Source organism: Cygnus olor, chromosome 1 (genome assembly GCF_009769625.2).
Source record: "Cygnus olor isolate bCygOlo1 chromosome 1, bCygOlo1.pri.v2, whole genome shotgun sequence".
In the NCBI taxonomy this organism is placed as follows: Eukaryota; Metazoa; Chordata; class Aves; order Anseriformes; family Anatidae; genus Cygnus; species Cygnus olor.
The window spans coordinates 93,134,847-93,162,254 of NC_049169.1; the positions used below are offsets into that span (position 1 = coordinate 93,134,847).

Below are 27,408 nucleotides of genomic sequence, written 5' to 3' on the forward strand. Positions count from 1 at the left end.
TCTAACTGGATTAAAATGTCACATGTTTATTTTAGCACAATAATTCTGCTGTTTTCACATTCTTTCTGTGGATACTTGGACATATACAGGCAAGAAGATTTTACAGTAGAGATAGCTTTGCAATGTTATTCCATTTTAAATCAATTTTAGGGAATAGCATGTACAGGAAAAAATACCGGATGTTACATTTTTCTAATCATGGCCTATGAATAATAATGTCATCTCTGTCTTCAGTCAAGAAGTGTGGTTATATACAAAGTACTGAGTATATCCAAAAAACAGCTGTGTACAGTCTGCAATACACAGATAATTTGGGAAGTAATTTCAGATAAATTTAAGAAAATCATAAGCTGCTAAAACAGTAAAGAAGGCCAAAATGATTAGTCAGTTATTTGCAGAGACATCAAACCTTTATGGTTCAAGTAGATACTGTTAAGTAGAACCATTACCTGTGAGAAAGAGTTTTGCTATTATTTTTTGCAGTTGATTTGGGAATGAGTTGGATTTGTATTATCGTACAGGGTCATGACATAATGTGGAACTATCATTACTTCACCATCTTATTGCTAGCAGATGTACCAACTAATCATTAATTCCTTTCTTTGAGTTTTACAGCTCTCTTAAAAATGAAGAAAAATTGAAGTGTAGCTTTTGAAATCTGTATTTTTTTGTTATTTCTGTTGAGCTCTAACAGGTAGAATGCCTCAGCTTATTGAGCACAATGTATTTCTGGCAGCAGAAAATGGAAAATCAGGGAGGGTGTTCTGTGTTTGCAGTCATCTGTCATATTTGTAAGCCTTTCAAGGCATTAGCAAAAAAACAGCACTTGCCAATATGATATTAAACTTGTTAATATAATATATAGCACTGTAACAAGAATCTTTGAATAACGTTAGTTGTCATAGGAACATCTGTCCACGTTAAAATAAATGATGAGGTGCAATTCCTGGCAACTAAATGCTCACATAAAAAATGTATTGAGAAGCTATTGCTGGTAGTCCTTTTTCATTCTCTATGGAATTTATATGTGTAATTTGTTTCTGATCTTGCACAGTAACTTTTTTCACAGGTTTATTTATAAGAGCCAACTTTGCCAAAAAAGATAATTGCTGGAGCACATGTCTATATGGTGTATATACTTCTCAACTGATTGTTACCATATACATTCAAAAGTATGAGAAGACTGTGGTGACATAACAACTGGGTGTAAAAACCATGGTCAATTCAGGTAGACAAATAATTAGATGAAAATAACTTAATTGTTTCTAAAATGTTCAAATATAGTTTGAATGAAGTTGAAAATTTAATTTACCCGTGTTTCTACCAGGAGTAAAATTTCAAATTGAAATGTATTTGGAGTTTTCCTACTATTCACGCTAAAGTAAAAGAGAGGGATTCGAAAGGAATAGTGAGCTACAGAATGATTAAATCAATAGGTTTTTTGAACTGTAATACGTACTACTGAAACCTTTGTCTGGTGTCCACTTTAGTAGCCACCATCAGCAATTAGTTAGTTCTTAGTAAGTTAATCCTTTTTTCTTCATTTGGCAGTTTTTCATACCTCAAGGCTTTTTTCCCCCATTTCTGACTGTTGCACAGCATTGATAGCTGGACAGGTAGCTGTGCAAGTCTTGATCAAATAATCTCTTTGCTGATTTTTTGCAATATAATTACCTCATCAGACACTGTGGGTGTACATTAATATTAAAAGATAAAATGTGTTCAGTATTCTAACTGTAAACCAAATAGTGACTGGATCGTGGTATATAATTACACAGTGTGCAGATTGGAGGCTTTTTCACAGTTCATATAATTTGCAAATTTAATTGTGTATACTCTTTGTTCATCATTACTGCTGAACAAAAACTTTTCTTTCCACACAAGCATTTCAGCTTTGAGACTGAAGTTGTTCTAAGTTCTAAACATTCCTGTTTACATTATGGTTATTGTTTCCCTCCCAGGTTCACATACCAAAACATAAATGACTGCCAACCATACATACATCTGTGCATTCGAGTTGTTTCTAAACTGTTTTTATATATGATAGTAACCATAACAATTACTGTATTGATTATGTAGCTGGTGAATAATAGCTGCTACGACCTCTTCATGCCTTAGGAAGGAAGGCAGTATTGTTTGTGTTTATCTTCCATTTAATTAGATATAGTTCAGTTTTTCAGTAAGGAAAAGGAAAAGACATGGTGTGGGTACTGATGGTAAGTCTCTTAATACCGTAACTAACTGAAGCTGCACTCCAAAGAACTGGAACGGCTGCTTTCGTTTTGTAGTGGCCATGACTGGATACAAAATGTATGTCACAAGGATGTGCATTTTACATGTACGTTGAACGTTATTAACAAAGGGTACATTTGCCAACCCTTCCAGCTGGGCCCCTTCTGTTGCTATTGTTACTTCCTCACAGAGGCAATAATACCGGATTTTGCTGCTGGTTAACACCTTTGATATGTTCAGCCCAACGTGGACAGACCGTACTGCCCCTGTAATAGTGGTTATGGTTTTGTTTCAGGATAACACCTTTTTAGCTGAACGGCCTTCAGCAGATGAATCAACTGTCAGCAATACCTTGCCCTTAGATTCCACCAAACCAGATTCCACTTCAGATAGTGAAGAGTCCAATGACAATGAAATCCACCGAAGACCAGCAAATCAGGACTCTGAGGTCAGTTGGACACCTGAAGCTCCACTTTCCTCAGAAGTTGATGTCACTTCTTCGCCTGATGGGCTGAATTTAGAAGGTGGGAATCAGACTCCTCCTTTGGTCACCACACCAGTGTTAGAGCGTGACTCCCTGGAATGGCTGTCAGCCCCTGATTCTTCAGATGGTAAGTTCATGCCATTGACTGAAGTTTAAATTTGGACACAAGTGTCCTGTGGCACTCACCAAAAGGGTAGTTTACCAAAATGACTTTTCAGAAAGGTCTACAAATTGGATATATTTCTCTGATTGTTTTTACCTTCTCATTTTGATAAAACATTGGTAACAGGTGATAATGCCTGTTTGCCTCTCCAGGAAATTACGTGTACGATGCTTCTTTAATTGCACAGAAACATTTTCATATAGGGCATGATACCATGCAGAGGTAACTGATCTCTGAAGCAGACTAATTAGCCTCAGGACACACTACACAGTAATTGCTTTATTGCATACTCTGCAGTCCTGATTTGGCTCACAGAATATCATAATGAAAAGTGGAGAGGTTACCAGGGGTCCTTCTGACTTCAGCATACAAAGGTCAATATATATCACAGGAAACATGCTGAATGCAGATCCACAGACAACAAAATAAACTGCATTTGACTCTTTTTTTGGTATAAACAAAAACTGAATGGAAACTAATTTCTATTTTTAGGGTTTGAAGATACTGGACTATCTGAAGACTTTATTCTGCCTTCGAGTCCCCCTTCTCACCTTGTGCCTGAAGAACCTCCATCCACAGATGATTACATAGTTCCCCTGTTTTCTGCATCAACAGTGGCCTCCTCGGCAGTCATAGAGACTGATACTAAAGCAACAGCCTCTGCTGAGATGGAAGAAGTAACTCAGGGTAGTCCTGCAGACAGTAGCAATGCAGGCTCTGTGTTGCATGAGTCTGTGGAAGGAAGTCCTTTTCCCTTAGAATTACACCCTGTGGAAGCTGAAACTGATATTTATCTCGGAGATAGAATTACATATGATGATGGGTCTGGTTCAGCTTTTGATGGTTCAGGAAAAGAAATGGAGTCAAGTATTTGGCCTTGGGAAGAAGCAACGCTGGAACCTGTTTTCTACCCTGGTCCTGATAGCTGGCTTGATGATGATAATGAATCTTTGTTAATCAGAACCGAGGATATTCCTGAAGGCCTGATCTTAGATTATATTCTTAACTCTAGGAATAAACTAGATGATGATCCTTCCAAAGATGAAAATCAAGGTATGGCCGATATAGAAGAAAATTTTCTCGATGAGTCTGAAATATTTGTCTTTCCAGAGACTACAACTCAGCAGGTATCTCTGCTACAGACAGAGGAGCCATTGCCTGTGGAGCCATCTACACAGACAGAAACATCGAGCATGTATGATTCTTCTTTTGTTAAACCACCCTTCGTTTTGGAGCCGTCAGAAGACTATTATTCTGTAGACACGTCAACTGGAGAAGCCCCTGTCTCAACACACAATACAGATCTGTCTGTTGAAGATAATAGTCTCCTTACATCTACAGTAACCCTCGCTATGGACAGTAGCCTTACATCTACAGTAACCCTCAGTGTGGACAATAGTCTTACATCTACATTAACCCTCAGGACAGACAATAATCTTACATCTACCGTAACCCTCAGTACGGACAATAGTCTTACATCTACCATAACTATCAGTGTAGAGCAACCTGAAGAGTCCAGTGCAGGTCAAGAGATCGTTTCTGAAGCAGTTGAACACCAGATTGAAAACAGGCCACTGGCAGAAGAAGTGTTCACAGCAGGACAGTCAGATGTGGCTGAAGCTGCTACGATAGGCTACTTGGACACAAGCAGTTCAGAAACTGTTCTGACTGCAGATCCTTTCGTGGTAAACAGTAATACTTCCACAGAAGAGCAGCAAGCCCTGGATACATCTTTGGCAGGCCAAAACACTGGCTCGGCAATAAAGAAACCAGCTGATGTTTTGCCTACTGACAGAGTGCTAGAAAATATATTAGATCAGACAGTAGAATCAGCAACAGCAACTGCAGTTGAAGCTGCAACTACGGTTCCTTCTGTAATAGAACAGGCCACTGTTCTAGAGGGCGTTGCTGGACAGGGTGGTACAGACCACAGCATGCTTGTTTCCACGAGCATCAGCACTGTTAAGAACTCTTACGTAACTGTGAATGTAACAGCAAACGTTGCTGAGCTTCCATCCCGTCTCCCTCCGATGGGATCCACAGCGTCACCATTGGTGGTTACCTCAGCAAAGGTGGGAGATGAAACAGCCAGGGTCCTGGATGTGTCAGTGGGGCTGGATCACGTGAGCGTTGTCAGCTTTTCTCCTGTGCCGAGTGAGGAGGGAAGAAGCCTGACCGACAGTCACGTGGAGCTGACCACCCATGCCCAATCCACAGAGATGGCCAGCGTGGCGTGGGCCACGCGTGAGAACCACAACAGCACTCCTGTCCCATCACGAGCTCTGGTCGTGTTTTTTAGTCTTCGGGTTACCAACATGATGTTTTCAGAGGACCTGTTCAACAAAAATTCCCCTGAATATAAAGCATTAGAGCAACGATTCTTAGAACTGGTAAGAAGCACTTCTCTGCTAAGTATTTATTGCCAGGTAGAAATTGTTGGTAAATAATAGTTGGTATGCTCTCTTTTGCAGACACAAACTCAAGACAGGTGTGTCCAGATATTATGTGTGTCCTTCTATGGGAAAATGCTGTCTGGGAACATGGGGGAGAGGGGAGCTTATTCAGTCAGAATTCTGTTTCTCAAAAGCTCGTTATCTTAACTGTGACACATTCCAGATGCTCTGCTGGTGTCAGTAGATGCAGCAGTGTAGCTGAAGTCAGTACAACATTCCCTTCAGTTCCCTCTGGAGTGCTCTGGATTTGGTCTATGGGGAAAGAGAAGTAAATAAATTGGGACTGTCAGGAGATAACCTTTCTGCAACATGTTCAACCCACCCTAAGTAAGAGGCAGTTTGACTGATCTCTTAAAAAGCCAATAGCTAGCTAAGCTTCATAGGAGTAATACAGCAACAACTATCAAATTTTAACCTGTCAGTTCCCATCTCCTGACTGAAATTAATATTTTGCTATGGGAGATGGAGGGAGCAAAGAAGAGAGACAGAAGGGGAAGGGGCTTGACAGAAATACCCTTTGAAATGACAAGTATGCCTGGTGCTTAGAGCAAGGAGAGTACCATGTGTGTCCCAAGAACTGTGAATATAAATTGTAGACTAAGAAACCTTCTGCAAATTGGTATTTGGGAAAAGTTTTAATACCCTTACAGTGGGATTTGGATAAACCAATTCAGATCCCTGCTGCCTGATGCAATACCAGTGCAACTGGCTTGAGCAGAGATTTGAAATTTCAGCTTTTCTGTCCTTGTCCCTGTGCCGCAGCTGGTTCCGTATCTTCAGTCAAACCTGACGGGCTTCCAGAATCTGGAAATCCTGAACTTCAGAAATGGCAGCATTGTGGTGAACAGTCGAATGAAATTTGCCAAACCCGTGCCTCGGAATGTCACCAATGCTGTGTACATGATCCTGGAAGACTTCTGCAACACTGCGTATCACACCATGAACCTGGCCATTGATAAATATTCCCTGGATGTGGAATCAGGTAAGGATGGCAGAAAAATGCAGTTTTGGGGCAAGGGATTTAGAGCAACTTCTGCTTTAAGAACTTACTCAGGATCCCGGCAGCTCAGAGCTCACCCACTGGAGTTTAGGACAGACTTTCACAGAGTTAAAGTACACAAACAAAAGTCTGTTAAGGGACTGAAGATAAGAAAAGCAAAATGGGACATGGACTGAGCAAACTGTAGGGGGGCCTGTATAGAAATATGGGAACAAAACTTTATGTAATTGTCACTGTGTTTTCACTGAGGAGTTGGAGGAAGATTGGTCAGCAAGAGCAGTGGTGCCCTTCTCTCTTGAGCTTATCTTCATGTATGGTTTGGAGTTGCTCCATGGGACTATTCCCACAGGTGGCAGCCCGTTTAGCTGTGAGGAGTCTGCACCGATACTTTCTGCTGCCTTATTCTTGTGGTCAGGGCTTGATTGCAGTAAAACACTACTGGCCCTCTTAATTTACTCTTCTGATACAGGGAAGTTTCTTTGCTGCCCAAGTTAGCCAGCAGTTTACCATATAAGCAACCTGGAAATATTTCCTGTTTTAAAGTTAAGGAAAATAACAGTGCTGAGCTGATGGCAAGTGGTAGCTGTCCTTCTGGGGTAGCTCTGTTATGAAGATGGTCATTTTTAGCATGAAAAATCTTCTGATATTGATCATTTAATTGTATGCCAGCCCTCTCAAGCTTGATATGTCACAAATGCTACAAGCCTGTGTTCCTTGCAGACAAAGGCAAATCAACTCACAGTGGGCGCTGTGTCCCAAGTCCCCTTGCCCTTCCCTGTGTGCTGCCTAGGTTTTCTGTAAGAAGAAATACTGGAGATCAACTGTGTTTTATTCATTTGCAAAATATAGTTCCAGCAGACAGAGAACATCTGTGGTACTGCCTGTTCCAGTAAGAAAAAGAACATTTTATGCTTGCTTTTTCAATTGGCTTGCTGGGTGGTCTTAGCCATACCATTCACATGCGCGGCGCAGACAGGAACACTTTGTAGCGCTTGTTCACCTTAGCAGAACCCTTTGAGACTTGGGAAAGACATGCTGGGTTTCTGCAGATTATTTTAACCAGGAGGTCATTAGAGAAAATGGCAATGGTGCTTTGCCTCAGTTAACTCTCTCATCGACTATTAACGTTTTCTGCTTTGTGTGTTCTCAGGTGAGCAAGCAGACCCCTGTAAATTCCAGGCCTGCAATGAGTTCTCCGAGTGCTTGGTGAATCGCTGGAGTGGGGAGGCTGAGTGTGTCTGCAATCCCGGCTACCTGAGCATCGATGGGCTGCCGTGCAACAGCATTTGTGATCTGCAGCCAAACTTCTGCCTGAACGATGGCAAGTGCGACATCAGCCCCGGGCAAGGCGCCATTTGCAGGTAGGTCGTCATCCTTCTGTTCGACCCGTGGCAAAGCCGTGCTGCTGCCTCTGTCTTAGCTCTCCATGGGAGTTGTGCAAAATTCCCAAAGGTAATGCGTTAACAGGTGAGATGCCAATGGTTATCATTCATGTAATGCTGCTGAAGGGTTAGTTTGCTTATGTGAAGTTTGGAAATGAGACAGTAACAAATGTATTTAGTAGAACACAAATGCCAGTCAGCAAAACTATCTAGGGAAAATAATAACAATGGAATGTATTCAGTTGTTAAAATCACCTTCATTGACCTTTTGAGACAGAACTTCTCTCTGGCAGTTTCCTTAAGTAGCAAAGTGTTAGATAATGTCATAAAGCATTTATGAGTTGACTCCGTTGCAAAAATTCAGATTTGAAAAGCATCCTTATATAGCATAAATGTATTAAAAATGGTGCTTTTAGTTAAGAAAAACATCATAAAAGTAAAGCATTGGCAACTTGAGAAAAAACATGTGTGGTTTCAAGACACAGGCCCCCTGGTTTAAATTTTGTGCTTTTTAGGATACGGATGTGTTTAAATAGGATGCCTATATTTTACAGGTAGTTGAAATGACTTGCTACGAGACACAGATAAATTGATGTGCACTCCAATACTGCACTTATTTTTTTCCCTTTCCAGCAATGTAACAGTCTATTTTTAGAAACTAAGTACAGCCCTCCACAAAAGGTTGGAAAATTATTACAAAAAAGGAATGATAGCTACTACTGGTTATTGTTTATGTTAGTTCAGGCCCCTTTTTTTAAGCTTACTTCTAACTTTTAAAGTCAATGTTACAGTCCTGGCTTCTACCAGGAAAACAATACAATGTTTTTTAATGCTATGAGGATGGATACTTTCAAAGATGTAGTATAAATTTTATGATATTTGTATGATAGATTAATAGGACACAAATATCTGAGCTCAAGCATGCTCTGGCCAGTATTTTTGAAAAATATTTTGAAAAATATTTGTAGAGTATTTTTTTGAAAAAAGCATTTTGAAGAAGTTCAAATACTGGTTACTAATTTAGTAAACTCTTAGATATTTATGTCAAAAGACTTAATTTACTAATGTGTAGTATTAATAAGGCTCAGTACTGTGAGTGCTTGTAATACATTGCAATTCCTTGATATATTTTTTTTATAGCAAAAAGGCCCCAACACGTGTAATGCAGCTATATTATTTGTACTGGTATGTTTAAAGGTGGTATTAGCTACAGCTGTCATATTCAGTACCATGGCAAGGCATAAATAGCAAATGCTGATTAGGGGAGCAGCCGCAAAGATACACTTCTAGGCACACCCCTTTTTCTAGTCATTGTGTATTTAATCACTGTGGAGTTTGCATACAATAAACGTTCTGCTCATTAACATACCTTCATGTGTATTTGCATTACAATATCATTAAGACTACATTTACAGTGTTTGCTACATCATGTGCAAGTCTCTATCACTGCCTAACTTTTTACTTGGTCTAAACACCTTACAGTTTTAACACGTTGCAGGATACTCTAAATAGCAAAAAAATAGAGGCTTTTTGCCATCACTAACGCTTTATCCTTTTTGTTCTACCTCTCTTCACTAAAATCCTCAGTAACAAAAAAGGCTGTTCACAATAGTAATAATAACAAAATGTTAGTGCTTAAACATACAAATATGTTTTTTAAGATAACTGAGGCACTGTCATAAGACGAAATTAAATACATCTATGTTAACTGAAGTCAGAGTTTTTCCTGGTGTCTGATTTCCCAGTGTTTCCTTTTTGCAGGTGTCGTGTAGGAGAGAACTGGTGGTACAGAGGGGAGCACTGTGAGGAGTACGTGTCTGAACCACTGGTTGTGGGTATCGCCATTGCTTCTGTGGCAGGGTTCCTTCTTGTGGCATCTGCTGTCATCTTCTTCTTGGCCAGGACCCTTCGAGACCAATACACGAAGAGCGACACCGAGGACTCTCAGGGGTAAGTGACACCACCTAATATTTTAAAGGACAGCTGTCACCATGAGGATAATTCTATCATAAGTCTTAGCATGTCACTGACATGTGACTGGCTGTATGCATATGCACCTCCAAATGCCAGGCTGCAGAGCTCACAGTTTGTTTGTCGTTCCCCCAGGCAGGGTGACAGCCTCTCGTCCATTGAGAATGCAGTTAAGTACAACCCTATGTATGAAAGTGATACAACTGGCTACAGCCACTACTACCGCAGATACCCTCAGCTAACATCCTACAGTTCAACCAGCGCAGAGACATCCACCGACTACAGCAGTGAAGAGATAAGGCACATTTATGAAAACAGTGAGCTTACTAAGGAGGTAAGTGACATTGCTTTTACACTGGCATAGACATACAATAGCTAAATAAGTCACAACTATGGCTGCTGCAACTATATAGGAGGAGAGAGAAAGGCTTTCTTGCCCTGCTTGCTCTTAAGTATATGGAAAGGAACGGTTGTGCTCGGACGAGTAATGAATTTCACATGATAATAGAGCTGACTGCCTAAGTAGCTGCATGAGGACTGGGATGGTTTGCTTTAGTGCTAGACACAGCGTTTAGCTTTTAATGCCAACTGCCACATGTAAGACAGTTGCAGTGAGACGGTGAAAATCTGGAGCCTCCAGGCCTTTAATACAGGGGTTTTGAAGCTTAGGTCTTTCTATGACCTGTGAGTTAGATCATATTGTTCTCCTTCTTTGTTGTATACATGGTATCCAGCGTTTACCCTAGCAGGCTGAGGAGAAGGGATTTACATCCATGAGCTAATCGCAAATCCTTAAGCAATGGTGAGAGGTGTGAATCCAGCTTGGGTGTAGGGAAAGTATCTATGAGAGAGAAATGTTTTTGTTAAAGCCTTTTAAATGACACATTCTCTCCAAGCCCTGGTTTTGATTTAACAGTTAAGTATTACTGGACTCCAAAAATGAAGTGCTTCAGTTTTAAAAATAGCATAAAGAATTTTAGTCCTGGACTGCCCCATTTCAAGGTCTTATTGAAATAGCAAAGCATATGAGTTTCATTTTCTAAGAAAAAGAACTCAGTTATTTCAGTAGTATTCTAATTTCTGTTACGTACCTAAATTTGTCTTCCTTGTATTCTAGGAAATTCAGGACAGAATTCGAATTATAGAGCTCTACGCTAAAGACCGTCAGTTTGCAGAGTTTGTTCGGCAGCATCAAATGTGAGTGAAATATCTTGTCTGGCTAATTCCTTTAACATTTTCTCACGAAACCTTCACTACATCGCTATATTCTTCATATAAAGGGTCTAGAAATGCTAGGGGACTAGAAGTTAAGATTTCAGCATTATTGCTGAAGAGGTTTGACCCTTCTAGAGCACCTAAAATAATCACTGTCAAAAGTAGGTATCCCCAGCAGCTACGTTAAAAGTACTGAAGAGGAATTCCAAAGTTAATGGGTGTCAGAGAAGCACTGACTGACATCAACTAGGTCCTTAAAGTACAAATAGAACCTTCTTAACTCTTTTAGCATCGTTAATATTACCTGGTGTTATATTTAAATAGAAATGTTAAAATTAATTGCATATTAATTGATCTTCCATGCTCAAGACTTGTCAGCTAACCAAAAACCAGCAGATCACTAGCACAGTACTGTCTGATATTGTGGAGACATTATCAGAATAAAGAGCTTACAGTTCCAAACAGTTAGCCAAGCTGAGCTGTGTGCTTTGATGCAAGTTAAGCATGGAAAAGGCTACCACAGAACTGAACTGTTTTCTCACTGTAGCAAACAGCAAATTACAGATAGCTCTGTTAGTTTGAAAGATACTGCAGTATAATTCCTTGGGATCAGATTAAAATTAACTGCAGTAGCAAAAACCTTGTGTTCCAAGATCACCAACTCCACTTTTTTAATTGAAAATAACTGCAGTTCACATTTTTCCATGTCAGTTGTTCATTTTTTCATCGTGAGACAGATCAGCTTCTAAATTTTCCACAGCTGGAAAGTAGAAAGGGCTGCCTCATATAAGCCTTGAATCCAAAGTTTGAAAGAGACTAACTTAATCATTGCTTCTCTGTTTTTTCATTTCAGGAAGCTGCTTTAAGGAAAAAAAAAAAAAAAAAGAATCAGTAGAAAGCATGTGGGAGATAAAGACTACCTTGTTGCCATAGCAATGGGCTCAGATGTAACTGCAAAGTTACTTATAGTCTTAACATTGCATGGATGGATACAGATGTTTTCTAAATGAATGGCTGAAATGTACAGATGTCTGTTTATCTCAATTACCTCTGGCTTTTCTGCGTAAAGTGACATTTTTAAGAGGTGATCCGAAGTGGCAGAGGTTATGAAAGTTCATTTTTCGTTAACTCTGAAATGGACAGTGAGAGTTTGTATACCAATGCAAAAAAAAAAAAAAAAACCACCAAAAAACTCAGAAAAAAAGAAGATACATGCACAAACTAAAAATAAAATTCACCCTTACAATTCCTGTCTGGCATTTATCCCCTCCACTGGAGTCTCCTGTAGCAATTGTACAGGTATAAAGCACTAGTGGGAAGAACTCTTTGGTTTGCACATGAATGGTTTGCAGGAGAGAACCACTACAATAAAATGGTGTCAGCATTATTCTAAAGCATTCCTGTTATAAATACAACCCTAACCTCTCTGGAAAGGGTGTTATTTTCTATGGCTGCCTGCTTTAACTTTTGTCAGCTGGCATTAGCGAAACAGAACCCAGAGCTGAGCCTGCAGCTCTCTTGAAGGTTCTCCCCCAACACTAAGCATCACCGCTGACGTTCAGTCACCACATCTGGTGTCTGAGCAAGGCAGGGCTGTAATTCTGCAACACCGTGTTATTAAGTCAAGATAGTTGGCTCTCTAGCTGCTCCTGACAGAGACACAAGCTGGGGTGCAAAAGGGCTTCTATTATACCAATATTCTGTAAAGCTTAAGTGACTAACATTGAATTTTTTTGTACATAGACAATTTGTTGTTAATATGTGTTGTTTATCTGTTATTTATTTCCCTGACAGCTTATTTTCAGAGTGCATTTAATTAGAGGATAGAAAGATTAATAGTTTAATGATGAAATACTAGTGGCACTGGTGTCCATCTTCTTAAAAATCATATTTAGTATTTACTCAGTGTTGAATTCAGCCAACTAATATTTAAATTTTCTTTACTGAACTGGGCGATAGCCTGCCATGAGCTGTGTTTCCAAATCAGGCTGTGGTATTTAAATGGATGCATATTTGGTAGATGGCAATATGTTTTTATGGGGAAAAACAAAAAAAAAAAAACCCAGCCCCAGTAATCTCAGCTTTGTGGAAGCCAGGGTAGAACTTCTTCAGCAGGAGCAGCCAGCCTCAAGCATTTTAAAATAGCTGAATTGATAGTGGGGTGCATCCTGAGGTACAGAAACTGAATTTTATCTTGAAGTTAAGACGAGTTTTGACTGCATGTTAAGGTATGTGGGACCTCTGCTCAGTCACCAAATCTGTTGTTAAGGCATTAACATTGCAGTCAGGATTAGGGCACAGTCTCACATCAGCCTCTACCTACAAACAAGGCCAAGGTAATTGTTATCTTTACCAAGATAATCATTTATAGTTCTCAGCCCACGTGTGCCAACAGCCAAATGATACTACTTAAAATTCAACAATATTGAGAATTACTTACTTGTCTAGAGGCTACGTATCTAACCCAGTAAAGATTTCAGTGCGATTCCTCTACCTCTTCCGGAGAACCTCGCTGGATCATTTGCATAGTGTCTTCTTGCCTTGAGTAGCAGGGATGGTCATCAGAGCCATGAATCTGTCAAACAAATGCTTACGTAAACCACTGTAAGTCCAAATAACACCAGACAGCTGAAAGCAACACAGTGCAGCTTAATGTTGTTGGGACGTGATGTTATCAGGCAGAGGTTACCTTGTGCTGTGTGACCCTGGGCTCCTAGAGCAGTGTAGCACTGGTCTGGACTTTGTAAGGCACAGCCCTGCTCTTGCAGGGGCACAGGTGAGCCGTCCTGGGGCACTGAAGCCTCGTGGTCACCACCACTGCACAGTGGGGGGAGATGACGGGCTCGGGGTACACTTCTGTGCAGCTGGGCTGTCGGCCCGGGGAGCTTCTGCGCTGCCTCTGCTAAGCTGTGTACGGCAGCTGGGACCAGGCACCTGTTAAAAGGTATTTGGATATTTGCTGGGCACAAGCTGAGGAGATTCTTGGTTACATTGAGCACGAGGCATTTCATTGTATATACAGTGTATTGTTCCTTTTTGTGTGTATACATATAAACATAATGCTATCTTATTTTCACTACAATAAAATACAATTTCCAAAATATTTTTTTCTAGAAAATTCATGTAGAGAGTATTTGATATGAAGAAATCTGTCTTAGCCATGGACACATGAATGTAGTATCAGAAAGGTTTTGGTTTGTTTTTTTTTTTAATGAATTGGGTTAAGCTGTTGAACTCATTTTCAGCACATGTGCCAAGTGTAGTTCTTTACCACTTGCATGGTAATATTCTGAAAATTCATGCTGGAAAGCATGCAAATGAGTGCTTTGCTTTCTATTAATGCTCTTTGCCCATTTTGAGGCTGTTTCAGCTCTAATCAACGAATCAAAATGTGCTGTTACTTCAGTGATCTTGATGTCTTAAAAAAACCTGACCCCCTCCTCCAAATGTCTTCACATAAACTTTGTTTGAGGATGCATCTTACAATATGCAAGAAGGACTTTATGAAGAAACTCTAAATATCCTAATAAAAACCAAATCATACTCTCTCTATATATCTACCAGTACTTGTTAACAGTCAAGATGCAGTTTTTCACTTGCTTCAGCTAAAAAGCACAGGTTTGAACCATGGGTTAATTTGAGAACACCTACAAAGACAGTTACTGTTTGCTGAACACTGACAGGTCTGTCTGATTGCTTGCTTGCCACCCCCAAGGTTGAAAGAAATGAAAATGAGGCCCTGAAAGACAATGTCAATTGCCCCTTTAACAGAGGCTCTCAAACATTTAACAATACGATTTGAACCACACTGCCCTGTACTGCAAAAACCACTGGATATAACTCAGCCTTTAACAATTTAGACTTTCACTCACTTTCCTGGTCAGAGCTGCTGAATCGGTCCTTGATGTGAGAGGCAGCAGAGGGAGCACGGGGCGACTCCTCCACACAGGGTCTGTGGACAGCAGGGATGCCATGGTGCTACAGATCCAGAGCAGGGACAGACATCTCATCCTGTGAAAACTCAAAGTGACAACACTCAGCAATGCCAATTTGTATCTGTAAGCACTCTAGGACAGACACAAACTGACTATGCACAGCATATGAAATCCAACAGAGCATTATTGCCATTTAAATATTAATAGTTACGCACAGCAGTTTCATGGTACTTTTTCTACTCAAAAATGTCCTATAACACCAGCAGCATTGCTGTGTTATCTTTTCACTGCTTGATCCAGGTTGAGAACAGAAGCCTTATGTTCTACATAATATCCATCTATTTGCTTTGGTTTTTCAAATGAAAAAAATTAAAAATAAATCAACAAATCCAAAGCTATTTCTGGGCCAGGAAAGGAATTTTTTTTTGCCTGTCAGTCCAAGCTGGGAAATTTTGTTTTGCCACATTCAACACTAGTTGGCTCCCCTGCTCCAGATTATTAATGGCTCCAGGAATTTTAGTTCAGTTCCTGTCCTCTTGGACTCCCCCCCTGCTGCCTCTCACCCTCCTTGCTGGTTCACCCATGACACTTTGCAGGAAGAAACACTTTCAACAGGCAGGCAGCTCTGGCTGGAGGATGCCAGCAGGCTGCAGGACTCCAAGTAACAGCTCGCCTGAGGTGCTATGGCTGTTCAGGAGCCAGCTCAACAGCATTTCAAAACGTGTGCTCTTCGTTGAGATCTGTCTTCGTGTTGCATTGAAAACACAGGACAACTCTCTCTTTCAGAATGAAAAATGCCCCTAGTACTGGAATTTTGTTGTACACATGCCAATTGATTTTTTAAATCAATTCTACTGTTAGCACATCTAATGACTACGTTAACATATTTATTAAAGATATAAGTTGCAGTCAGCTACAGTTAAAGCCTGCTTTTTTTTTTTTTTCAGGAGATCCCCTCACCAGGTCTCATTTATACAACCAAAACAACAAATACAATCTGTCTTGAATCATAGAAGGCTGAAATGTTAGCCAAAAGTCTTATATTAAACACAAATCAGAGTTAGTGTTAACTGGAGTTGTGATTGCATCTCCACAGCTGATTACCAGATGGGGAAACTATGCCTTTCTGGAAAGGCTGACCTAGTTTGAACAAAAATGAAAGCAGCAACAACAATGGATACGGCCATACATCAAGACTTTATGCAGTCGTGCAGGCATGTGACTGGATGAAAGTGGGCAAGAGAAGGGGCAGTCTCTCAGCAGAGTGTACGAGCAGTCCCCAGACTGAAAGACCTCCACCCAGTCAGGGAAAAGAGCTCCAAGGGAATTCACTCACCTCCACCTAAAAGAGGATTATGCAGTGATTAAATGATCTCTCATCCCAGAGAGGAAGGGGAATGCAAAGCACTTCCAGTAGCAGCGCAGGGTTCCAGTCTCCTAGGCTGAGATACAGGTAACTGCTGGCTGTGCTTTGCCCTTCACAGTTCCAATCATCTGCTTGGCTAGGGAGGGGCTGCTGTTCCCTTCCTGATCTCCAGCGTGGAGTATTAGAGGTCTTTGATCCACAAAAATGCTTTTTAAGTTTCGTCAGTAAAACAGAGATTGCTGCACAGTGGTTTTGTGCGTGTGTGTGTGTGTGTGTGTGTGTGTGTGTGTGTTGTTTCTTAAACTTCTGGTTAAAACCAACAAAACAACCACCACCACTCCACCTTCCCACAACTACTTTTTTAGGGTTTGCTTTCCATCAGCTCCTCTTAAGCACGGATGGAAACCCACAGCCAGCCTTGGTGGCAATACAGCATGGTTCTAGAGAGCTCCTCCAGGAGTTCTTGCTCTACCCTTCTCCCCACCACACCAGCATCTATTATGTCAGCTCGTACTTGCCCGTGTTACAGATATCAAACCAACAACCCAGCCCACAGTGAAATACCCTCCCAGCGCTTGCAGTAATCACAGCTGTGAGCCTCACACACACAGAGACCGACTTTTCAGAAGAGTCCAATCTCCTGCATTATGCACACAGCTCCTGATGGGAGCTGTCATGGCTAATGCCAACACCTAATACACTGAGCTAACAGAACACAGAATTGGTGGGCTGATGACTTTGAGCAGGCTGATGTTCAGTGGTTTGGGGCCATCTGTTAAGACACCACATGACTCCACTGACTTTTTAAAAGGGCAAACCACAGAAGAGCATTGCACTCACCTGCCAAGAAAAATGAAGTTCTTGGTAAGGAATTCGAAGTAGAGAACCAGTCCACAGTTTTCAGGCAGCACAAACCAGTCTCCAGAAAGGGATCGTTTGGCTTGGAAGGAAGGAAGAAAGAAGGGTTAGGAGCTATGCAGTAAATTAAGGTTATTCTTTTTACTTGTTTTCTATACAAGGAAGAAGAGAATTATCCCGTAATTGCTATAGTTTGATACACATTCCAGTCAATAAGCTGCTCCTGGCTAAGTGTACGTAATATTGATTTGCAAAGGGGAGGGAAGAACCCTCTGCAGCCTGCAGCTGCCACATCCAGGAAGGAAGGATGAACCACCAAACATGTACCTGGCAAAGGAGGCTAACTGGACAAGGCCAAAATTTTACTTCTGAAATATCGGTGAGGGGTGTGCACAACTGAGTACAGCAGAGGTTCTGCAGTTTCGCTGCTCAGCACCTATTTAAGAACTGTCTCGTATCAAGTGCCCTCAGCAGTCTGCTAACAGACTTGTAAGCCATCAGCTGTTCCTCTCCAGATGCAGCATTGCAAACAGTGTTCCACATCATGATCTAAAAACCTGATGAGCTATGCTGACCGGTATGTTCCATAAACATATAACAAAACTTCCCATTGTTGAGTTATTTGTGTGCAAAAAGCAGATGATTTTATAAAATAAAAAAGTTGAGCTGGCAGATCATCGGGGAGGGGGGGAACACCCACAAGAAAACATAAAAAAAAACAGAAGAGAGATTCATTCCTGTGATATAGAAAACCAAAGATGTGAATTGTCCAACCCCAGTCAGCCTCCACATGAATCTCTCATGAACATTTTTCAAAACACCTCCAGTTAACTCAGTCTCTAGCAGGATGTTGTCCACAGGGTTGCACACAGTTCTCATTCTGCTCTGGGAAATTGGAACCCTTAAATCTAGCCAAGTCCAGTCAGCAAATGGAGGACACATTTGAGGACCAAATTTGAAAACCAAGAAGTATTTATCCAGTTTTAAATGTCAGACCACGCTAGAAAACCACATGCCATTCATTCTGAAAAACAGAGCTGGTACAGCAAAATACAATTACCTACTTGGATGGGATTCTCTAAGACCATCAACTGTCTCACACAGCTGGAGTTACTTGATCATTTCAGGACTTCTGCTGCCTACACAGCACTTGCTTCAACGCCTTGCCATTGCGAGCTTTCTTCCCCCTAGTTAGTGGAAAAAATACCACAGGGCTTCAGCTTGGAGGGTCCTGATCTAGAACTTGGTTCTAACTAAAGAAGTGTTCAACCCAGCCCACTTGCAACAGTGATACTTACTGTTCTACATCTGTGTCCACTGGATCTCACTTCAGGACGCTTCTGAGAGGGCAAGAGGAAGGGACGAAAGAATGGAAGAAAAACAGACAGAAGACGAAGCTTGGCTATGTCTGGGACAGCAACTGCAAATCAGAAACAAAAGCCTAAATGAAACTGCAGCCTTAGGCATGCTGCAGCAGAAAGCAAAGTAGCCCTGTTCACTCCCCTGTCCCCCAAATCCACCCCTGCTTTCTTTTAAAGACAATTTCTAGGGATAGGAGAAATGCCAGATGTGTTTTCACAACAGCAGTGACAGGAGCACAATTTCTCCAACTTCAGAAGAAGCCTGCAGGGACATTTGCACTGGAGGACACAAGGTGCTCTAGGAAATACTTGTTTCAACTCTGTCTCTGTTTGGCATGTGCAGTGAAACATCTGCTCTGGTTTTCCACACACAGAACATGGTAAAACCAGAGTTAAAAATCTAACCTCTGAAATGAACTATGGAATGAACTAGAGCCAAGCCAAAGAATACCTTTAAACTGGGGGAGGGAGGGCTGAGGGGAAGAGCACTCAAGTTCCTTGCTGCTGCCAAAAGTCACAATTTGAAATCTCTCTACCTTTCCACATTTTTTCCACTAAGATGTAAAGAAAAAGAAAACACTTTCTTTTTTTTTTTTTTCTTTCCGTAATACAGGCTGTCCTCTAATTTCCATAATGAGCTTTTCTATTTTTCTTGCTCCTTATTCATAATTACGCAATACTCAGACACCTACTGCTCAACCCCAACCCTGCATGCCACTATCTCAAAACTTTTATTAGTAGCAGCTTCCAGATACCACTCTGAATTCAAGCTTGCTTTATTCAGAGGCTGAGAACAGAATATCTTCCTATCAGTCCAGTCATGTCTTCATTTTCAATTTTTCTTTAATAAAATATTACAAGAGCTTTTTCCAAAGCAATGCAGCAAAGGATCTCACTAAGACACAGGGCAGATTTATCGACAGCTATTTAAGATGCTGGATGTAAAAAGCCCTTCTTGTATTCATTCCAGTTCAAGGGCAAGCCCACAGTCCGTACCTCTATACCTCCTGATGTGGGGCAGAGATGCTACACTTCCTCTGCAGTTATGGCACCAAAGGGTAACCAAATTAACCATGTATATAGGCTTATAGAGAAGCGACATATCGGCCTGCTGTAGTTACAAGGTTTTTGGTTGGCCTCCAACTGACTAAATCTCATCTGCAGCTGCCCTCAAAATACCATACAGACATTTGTGGTTCTCCTCAACAACGTCAGGAAAGCCAGAAGCAATCGCAGGCTGCCAAGCAACTGTCAGTTCTGCAAGGTTACCACGCCACATGCAGACCACAGGCAACATCATAACAAAAGGGAAGACTTAGCTTAGCTGGGACTCAGGCCAGTGGTCTACAGATCAAGGTCCTGTGCGAGGTAGCACATACTGAAGTTCAGTGAAGGCAAATTTGTCGTCTTGTTTAAGCTATTGTACACAGGCTGTAATGCCACTCAGGCTGCTTCCAGCACTGAGCCAGGCTGTGGCTCTAGGCCTGTTGCAGGGAAGCACGCAGGATGACACTAGGAATGGCTCCACTGCCTTTATTAGCAACAGAGCTGTGGGAAACCAGGCCAGCTGCAGCAACTACTAGAGGGGCTGGCAACTGCTAGCCTGGAAGGGACTGGCATCCTGCAGGAGCAGGCAACAGCCTGCTTCTCTACACCCCAAGCAACAGGGAGTGTCCCCTCAGCAAGACCCCTGCACACTCCCTCCCGTGAGCAGGGAGGCCAAGTCCTGGTCCTGCACACCGCGCGGCAGCCCAGCTGTGCTGAGGCGGTTCTCCAGGCGGGGAAGGCTGGGAGGGTGCTGGACACTGCTCCCTGCCAGGGACAGCGGCACCAAAGCAGCAGCTACCAAGATGACTCCTTGCAGCATCTCCAGAGCAGACAGAAGCACAGAGACTGGTAACTGTTCTCTTGGGGCAGAGGGCTGCCGAGAGCTTTAGGCACTTACCCTACACACTGGTTCCAGGAGCGACCGCTCTGCAGAAGACATCAACAACTGGTATGGTCTTTGCTTCCTAAAGAATGAATAAATTCAAAGTGTCAACATAAGGGGCAAGAAAAAAAAATAAAGCTTAATTTATTTCTTTAAATCAGCCTGCAATGTTTAAACCTATTATTTTTAACAACCACCTTGTCAACTCAGATACTAAAACACTTGTGGAAAAACCTGCTACAAGGTGTTTCAGAAGAATTGAGAGCTTCTAGTTCCATTTCTTTACTAATATATTTCAATAGCTTATCAGTAAATAGCAGTTGAAATATTCTGTAGAAGATGGATCTGTTCATCCAAACAGCCTGTATTCAGGCACTAGTATTTGCACCTACCAGCACAATATCTGTACCAAAACAGAAGCCATTTCAGTGGTCATGCAGTCACCTTAAATACTTTTCCTCATTGTGGTCACACTACACGTGCATGCTTCAGTACTGTTCTATAGGCATCATGTTGCCTTCAGGGTACTTCCTGCGACAATCTGGCTGAAATCCCCCTCTGGACACCTACCAGTCTGAAGAACATCAAGCCATTGAATCTCTACAAGTGTCCTACAGCTCCAGAGCTTATTGTGGGCCAGTCTTAAAACCTCATGGTCTAGGTAAACTCTCTTGATGCTGATCTTTTTCTTATTATCTCCCTCCAAAACTGCCACCCACCCAAGCAGTCAGCAGGGTCTAATCTTCAGTCTCCTCCCTGTATCACAAGTCAGCCCTGCTCCCAGAAACTCAGAGCAGTCTAATCCCAGGCTGGTAGGGTCTCGCCAGCAGTCACAATAAGCAATGGCCATCGTTCACAATAGTTTGCACTATTAATCAGATAGTATCCGTTGGAACACCCATCACTTCCCAAATTATCAAACTTATCTGCAGTTTGCCTCTCTGCCAAGGCTGCCAGAGACAGTCCTTACACCCATTGGAGACTGGAAGGAGACCTCCAACTCATTTCACATAAGCCCCAACTGACTGTCCGAGGGCAATTAATGTTCCGCTTGGCACCGAATCTCAGGAACACTCACATAAAAAGAACCCAAACCAAATACTCCAAGTTACACTTCATCTGAACATTATCCACATAAATAAGCGCAGACAGTAATGAAAGAGAGATGTCAACACTACAAGGTGCTGAAAATTATTTTAGGAATAATGAATGCTTCAGGGATTAACAGTACCATATGGTACCTTTCACCTCCAACTTACTGGTACAAATCCAGTTAGAGCAGTGTGGATAAAAACCTTTACCATCTGGTGACTTATTACTTTATGGAAAATAAACAGGTGTTTGTGTCTCACACACCAAATCCATCCTAACTGGAAGTCTTGGTGTCTTTGTCAGTAGAGAGATCAAAGAGGGCCAGAACACTCCTCTGTCTCCCCAAGTACAGCTGGTCCATCGATGCAAGAAGTGAGGACAGCTGAGCACAGTATACTACTACCACCCACTATCAGAAACTAAAACATGATCTACCGTATTTCCAGCAATGAACTTTTTCAGGGAACAGGAGGATTCATGGCTTTCAAACTGAAATCTTGTCTATTCACCCCTTCTTCCCCTCCTGAAGCAACAGGTATAACAATATTCTCTCTCCCTCCAAGCTTTATCTTGCCTGTGTTCTTAGACTGTCACTGCTACAACAGCACTACTATAAAATATTTCAGTTAGCAGCCCTCATATCAGCCTTGACAAGGAAGCCTGAAGTAACCGGCACCCACATCTCAGCGAGTTCATTTGAGCATGAATCATCTTTCTTATTCAAGAGCACTGTCAGAGTTTGAGTTACCTGGTTGGTTTATAAATTTGCTCTCCCTTGCTCCAATTTCTCCCTGCTACTTTGGAGATTTTTTTATTATATGAAAACTGCAAGCATTAACTGTTAGTTTTGAACTTAATAGAAACAGACACAGATATCCCCTGAGCTTCCTCTTCTCAACTTATTTGAGAATCACTTTCTGTACAGCAGAATTTACTGTCTGATTAATACATCCTATTTTTGTTAGTGGCATATGGGAGCTTCTCTGAATAGCTTGAGATTGCAAGAGTCAGAAGACAATTCGTTTGCCTTCTTTGAAGCTCTATTTTTATCCTGGAGCAAGCAGTGTTTTTTTGGCCAAGGCTGAATGCAGCTACTCTCACATCACGTGATGACTGAGAGCACAAATCACATCAGAGAAATCTCTTAAGTTTCCTTGGTAAATCTGCACCTGTTGTTTTGTAGCCTCTTAATTGAAAAAAAAAAAATCAACAGTAAGTATTCTTAATTTCATTACCCCATGTGCACTTTGAACACTACAGGTCAAAAGCATGGCAATCCAGGCCAAAGCCTTTCTATTATTCCTCTTTTGACTGTTTTATGAGCATGATTAACATGTGTCAGATAAGACAAAGCTAGGAAATAACTAAGAGAGCTTTGTTAAACCAAGAATCTGCCAGAAATACCATCCTACAGATTCTATTTTTTCTCATTGTACACCAGCCATGCTAGCTCCCTGGTCTGACAATGTAGCCTACCTGTGCCTAGGTGCGCTGTCCGGGCTCCCCATGGGAAATTTCTCACCCATCTTCTGTGCTTTCCCAGGTACCTTTGAATTCTTACCCGTGCTCCTCCAAATACGTATTAGTGCTTCATTTTAGTCACTAAATGTCCAGGGCCAAAACTGGCCCCCCAGAAAGGAAAACAGCTCGCGTTATTTCAAAATGACCAAACTCCAGGCCCTAGTTTAAAACGTTTGCGTCTGGGTCTCCGTAACAAATCCTCGGTTCATTTCCAGTTCTTGCATGCTGTTGATTATACAGCCTCTGAACTGCAGTCAAAGTCCTGTCTGAATTAATGCGCAAGGTTTCTAGGGGGGCTCGCCCCCAAATTCAGTGCAATGCATAAACAGTTACTCAAGAACTTCAAAAGGGACAAGAAGCGAACAGACAGACACTGTCAGAAAGGCTTAACCCATTTGGGGATTTGGTTGGCACTTACCAATTAAGATTCTTCTATGCTTTTGTGACACAGACATAAGGCAAGATGGCTTAATTTGAGCCTTACCTTCACACATCTTCCTTGTTATTCCTAAAAACTTCCCAGTCTCTTGTCAAAACGCATGGCTTCCCTTTGTCAGTTGTGCACTAATCTGGCCTTCCTGCCCAGAAAAAAGAAAAAAAGAAATTGCCATCCCCTTGACACAAGATAAAACGTAATTACTAGTTGGCTGAAACTAGACTGACACCCAAAAAAGAGATAAAATTCCAGCTCCTCTGGGACCGTGCATCCAAGAAGTCAGAGAAATGCTCTTACAATCCATGGGAACTCCATCAGTGGTTCCACCATGCAGTGCAAAGACCCCTGAAGTAAATGCTTAGAAGCCTTGTGGTCCATGCAGGAGAGTACATCGTAACCACGGATGCAGTAACATTCTTCTGGGCAAACATAAACCAAGATCGGACCCAGATCCAGATCATTTGTTTTACCTTTGTAGTAAAACATAAGTAAAAATGTCTCCGTCTTTGTAATCAGAGAGGTCCAGATGCTAGCTTTTTTTACGTTCACTTTCAGAGAAAGACTCTCAGTCTGGGGAACTGCCCATGCAATAGAAGTGCCATCAGCAAAGCTATGGTGGGGCCTACAGACAAAACAGATCACTCAAGCATTCAGTATTCACAGGAGTGGGAGCTTTGGGTAACAGAAGCCCAATCCCACAGGCTGCTAACCCAACCAAAAAGCCCTGCTTTGCCTTCTTTCCCTGTGCCCACTTAGGCACTCCTGTTGCTGCCCATGGCATGACCACAGGTTACACTGAGCTAGGTGCTCAGCTGCAGCAGGGGGCCCAAGCCAGCCAAAAAACATGGCCCCAAGAAGTATTTTAGCTATATCATATCAGCTGGCTGCCCGCATGACTTTATCGGTGTTGATGCTGGCAAGGTGGCCAGGAACACTTGCTGAGACAAAGGATGGTTGAGCTTCCCTTTTTGGCAGCCACCCATGCATCTAAGGTGCGGTTTTGTGATCAGCCTAAGGCACAGTTTGTTTCATACCTGCCTGGCAGACCACACAGTCTATTCTATTATCTTTATTAACATCAATACCATTTACCAATGTGTTTCTTCAGTATTTTACAGTATTGACTTACAGCCCTCTAGCTGGGATTTCTACCAATACCTTGAGCTATCAAAATAGCCGAGGAAATCAGTCAGACTCCAAAACCCACTGTTCTCCTTTTCTGCAGAGGAACAGGAAAGTGGGAGAAAGGAAAATACTTTCACACACGTTTACACACAATTTGTGGCTAGGACATCCTCTTTCTCAGTTATTGAGGTCAAAGTATGAAGAACTGCAGAACCCTTTCATTAATAACTCAAAAATATGGACACAAGTCTGCCTAGACTTTATGCGTACAGTTGATCGTTTTAGCTCAGTCTCCAGGTATGGGGAAGAGGGTGAAATAAATACTGCAGATTTTTTTTTTTTCAGTGACACACAACTGCCAGCCAGCCAGCTAACCGCAGACTTCAGTGCTGTCAGACGTACTAGAAAATGCTAAAAAAAAAAAAAAAAAAAAAAGAGGGGGAAGATAATAGTATATTCTCTGTTTCTTGGCAGTCATTTTCCCTGCTCCAGTTTCTGTTTTAGCTTCTGATTCTTTGTTCCCTCCTTTAATTTTCTCAACTTCTAGCTGCATTCCTTACATTACATGCATAGTTTTTCATTTCCTCTCTTCATAAAATAGGACTTGACTAAATCTTGTACACTGAATATACCTAATGTAATGTTCTCATGTCCCACCTCAGGTGTCTTTACTTTAAACATGGCTGTCCCGCCTGACATCTAGTTGCCTGTCATTGATCACATTGTTGCAGCCGAAGTCGAACAGCCTGAATTAATTACTGAAGAGGAGGGCTGAAAGGTGGCCAGCTTGCTATATATCTGTAATAGGAGAAGCTGGCTGAAACTGGGGGTGTCTTCATCTTGCATACAAAGGCGTTTAGCAAGGTCCAGTGACCAGATGGTGAACTTAACACAAACAACAAATGAGAAGCAGTTTTCCTGCATTTAATCACGCATTGGTTCTGGAGGGGTCGCTCAGATCCCAGACTCACTCCCACTTGGAGTGCTCAAACCCAGATGCCTCCCTCCCCTTTCTAAAAAGGGACACCTGAATTTAGCCTCCAAGGGAAAAGGCAGTGGCCACTCGTGAAGGCATCTGGCAGCAGAGCCTTTTGGCACAAGCAAGTGTACTTCATTCTTGTCCTCATTTGCACCTCTGATGCAGCTGACTGCACAGAACTAACAAGCTGCTTTAGCCTTCACTGCCTGTCCTCAGCTGCTTTTGAGCAATTCTTGCTTACGTTCTTCACACACTTACCATGATATTGATGAGCCACAGGTACAGAAACACTTGTATAAAACCGGGTTTATGGAGCATAAAAGTCTCTGTAATACCTGTACAAAAACATAACTTTGTACACACACAGCACTATTACAGCCAGCAAGTTTGCACCATCCTGTTCTCTGAAATGGAGAAAAGAACAAGGACCAAAGGGGACAAAGCTTCTGAAAGTTAGCGTATGCACGCACACACACACATTATGCTGGAAGTTTCCCTAGTGGATTAGATTCTTACTTCTGTAAGGTCCAAAGGGGTCTTCTTCTCTCAAAAATTTTACCTACTCACATGCCTCGAATGCAATTCACACAAAGCATGCACAAACAAATTAATCAGGTTTTAGTTGGTCTTTTATTGAGTTCTGTATCCTAACCTGACTTTATCATTTTTTTCAGATATTCTTTAAGTCTTTTATATACAGACAGCATGGGCAAAAATAAGCTCAGATTCTTCTTCTTTAGTGATACCATGGTTGTGACGCTGACCACAGCATCTTTGTGTCCCTCTCTTCTCCAGCCTGCACTTGCTGTTTCTTTCTCCTTGTATTTCTAGAATCTCTCCTTATCAGTGTGGCCATTTTTCCTTATGGTCCTATAATACTCTTGACTGTGACAGCCAAAGTCAGAACTGGTCTTTCTATACTCACCTCACCTCCTCAGGACTATTCAGCACAGTACTGATAAGGTAATTACCCTACTTGGTAACCATCTTGCCCACAGCTGCTTGTGGAGGTATCCCTGTCCCCTTTCAAATCAGCTCTTTGAACCACTTTTAATCATGATTCCTCACTGCACCCCTGCAAGCAGACATGAGTGGTATTGCCAAATATTCACTTTACTTGCTCAGCTGCAAATTCAAGAGATAAGAACTTGAGAGTTGCTGCTAACTTAAAAGAAAACAAAAAAGCAAAAAACACCACAAAACAAACAAACAAAAAAAAACCCACACTTGACCAAAACCCAAGAATCCCATTGAGAAAATAAGAAATGGAAATTTAACTTCTTCATAACAACATGGAAAACTGTATCCCTTTCACAGTTATATATGTGTGCATACACACACACACAATTCTCATATTCTGAATTTAGCTCTGACCTTGTGCATTTGGTTTTGATAATCATGTTAAGTTTTTGACATTTAAAAACAAACAAACAAATCCCACAATGCTTTTGTAATTAGGTGAGAAGTTTTGGGATACAGCCCTAGCTCTGTCACAGTCTTTCTAGGTTATCCTGGTCAAGTTACTGAGTGAAGGAGTTTCTAAACACGTCTCAGGCTGAAGTACTTTTACAACTACAGTCAACACCAATTCTTCACCACTACAATCAACAGGAGTACAGGGCTACAAGCATTCATGACGGGACAACCAATTCAGATCTGCATGCCTGTTTCCTGACCTATTAATTCTGCTCCTCTAATAATTAGACAGGGATAACATTAGTGCCTCTTCTGGGTGCTGAAAAGCAGAACGAAGCACTTAGGAAGGTTCACACAGTTGTTGTACAACTGAATTTCAATAAATGAGCAAAATTAAAACTCAGCAAAACTCTACAAAGCTGGCCAACAATAAACATAAAACAAAGAAGAGAAACACCTTAAGCCTTCATTGTGGAGTACAAATAAAGA

The 27,408-nt window shown here is 41.6% G+C and overlaps 1 protein-coding gene and 1 long non-coding RNA gene across 15 annotated transcripts in view; one reads left to right on the forward strand and one right to left on the reverse strand.

The window, feature by feature from the left end:
- Positions 1–12,094, forward strand: part of IMPG2 (interphotoreceptor matrix proteoglycan 2) — a 53,397-nt gene extending 41,303 nt beyond the window's left edge. The window contains exons 11-18 of the mRNA XM_040569767.1: positions 2,528–2,843; positions 3,372–5,269; positions 6,095–6,314; positions 7,483–7,693; positions 9,476–9,664; positions 9,821–10,019; positions 10,803–10,882; positions 11,754–12,094. Coding sequence (XP_040425701.1) covers positions 2,528–2,843; positions 3,372–5,269; positions 6,095–6,314; positions 7,483–7,693; positions 9,476–9,664; positions 9,821–10,019; positions 10,803–10,882; positions 11,754–11,766 — 3,126 coding nt within the window. The 3' untranslated portion in view covers positions 11,767–12,094. The remainder of the gene's footprint in view (positions 1–2,527; positions 2,844–3,371; positions 5,270–6,094; positions 6,315–7,482; positions 7,694–9,475; positions 9,665–9,820; positions 10,020–10,802; positions 10,883–11,753) is intronic.
- Positions 5,334–27,408, reverse strand: part of LOC121075963 — a 32,936-nt gene continuing 10,861 nt past the window's right edge. For 2 of the 14 annotated variants that reach the window (XR_005823273.1, XR_005823271.1), the window contains exons 3-10: positions 23,448–23,541; positions 20,366–20,432; positions 18,358–18,479; positions 18,120–18,246; positions 17,042–17,141; positions 13,341–13,475; positions 9,772–9,867; positions 9,014–9,678 (exon numbers count right to left, since the gene is read on the reverse strand). This is a non-coding gene — a long non-coding RNA (uncharacterized LOC121075963). Of the gene's footprint in view, positions 5,585–9,013; positions 9,679–9,771; positions 9,868–10,067; positions 10,527–10,808; positions 11,758–13,340; positions 13,835–14,772; positions 14,912–17,041; positions 17,142–18,119; positions 18,247–18,357; positions 18,480–20,365; positions 20,433–22,918; positions 23,092–23,447; positions 23,542–27,408 lie in introns of those variants that run through there. The other 12 variants (XR_005823285.1, XR_005823283.1, XR_005823272.1 and 9 more) reach the window with 11 other exon arrangements.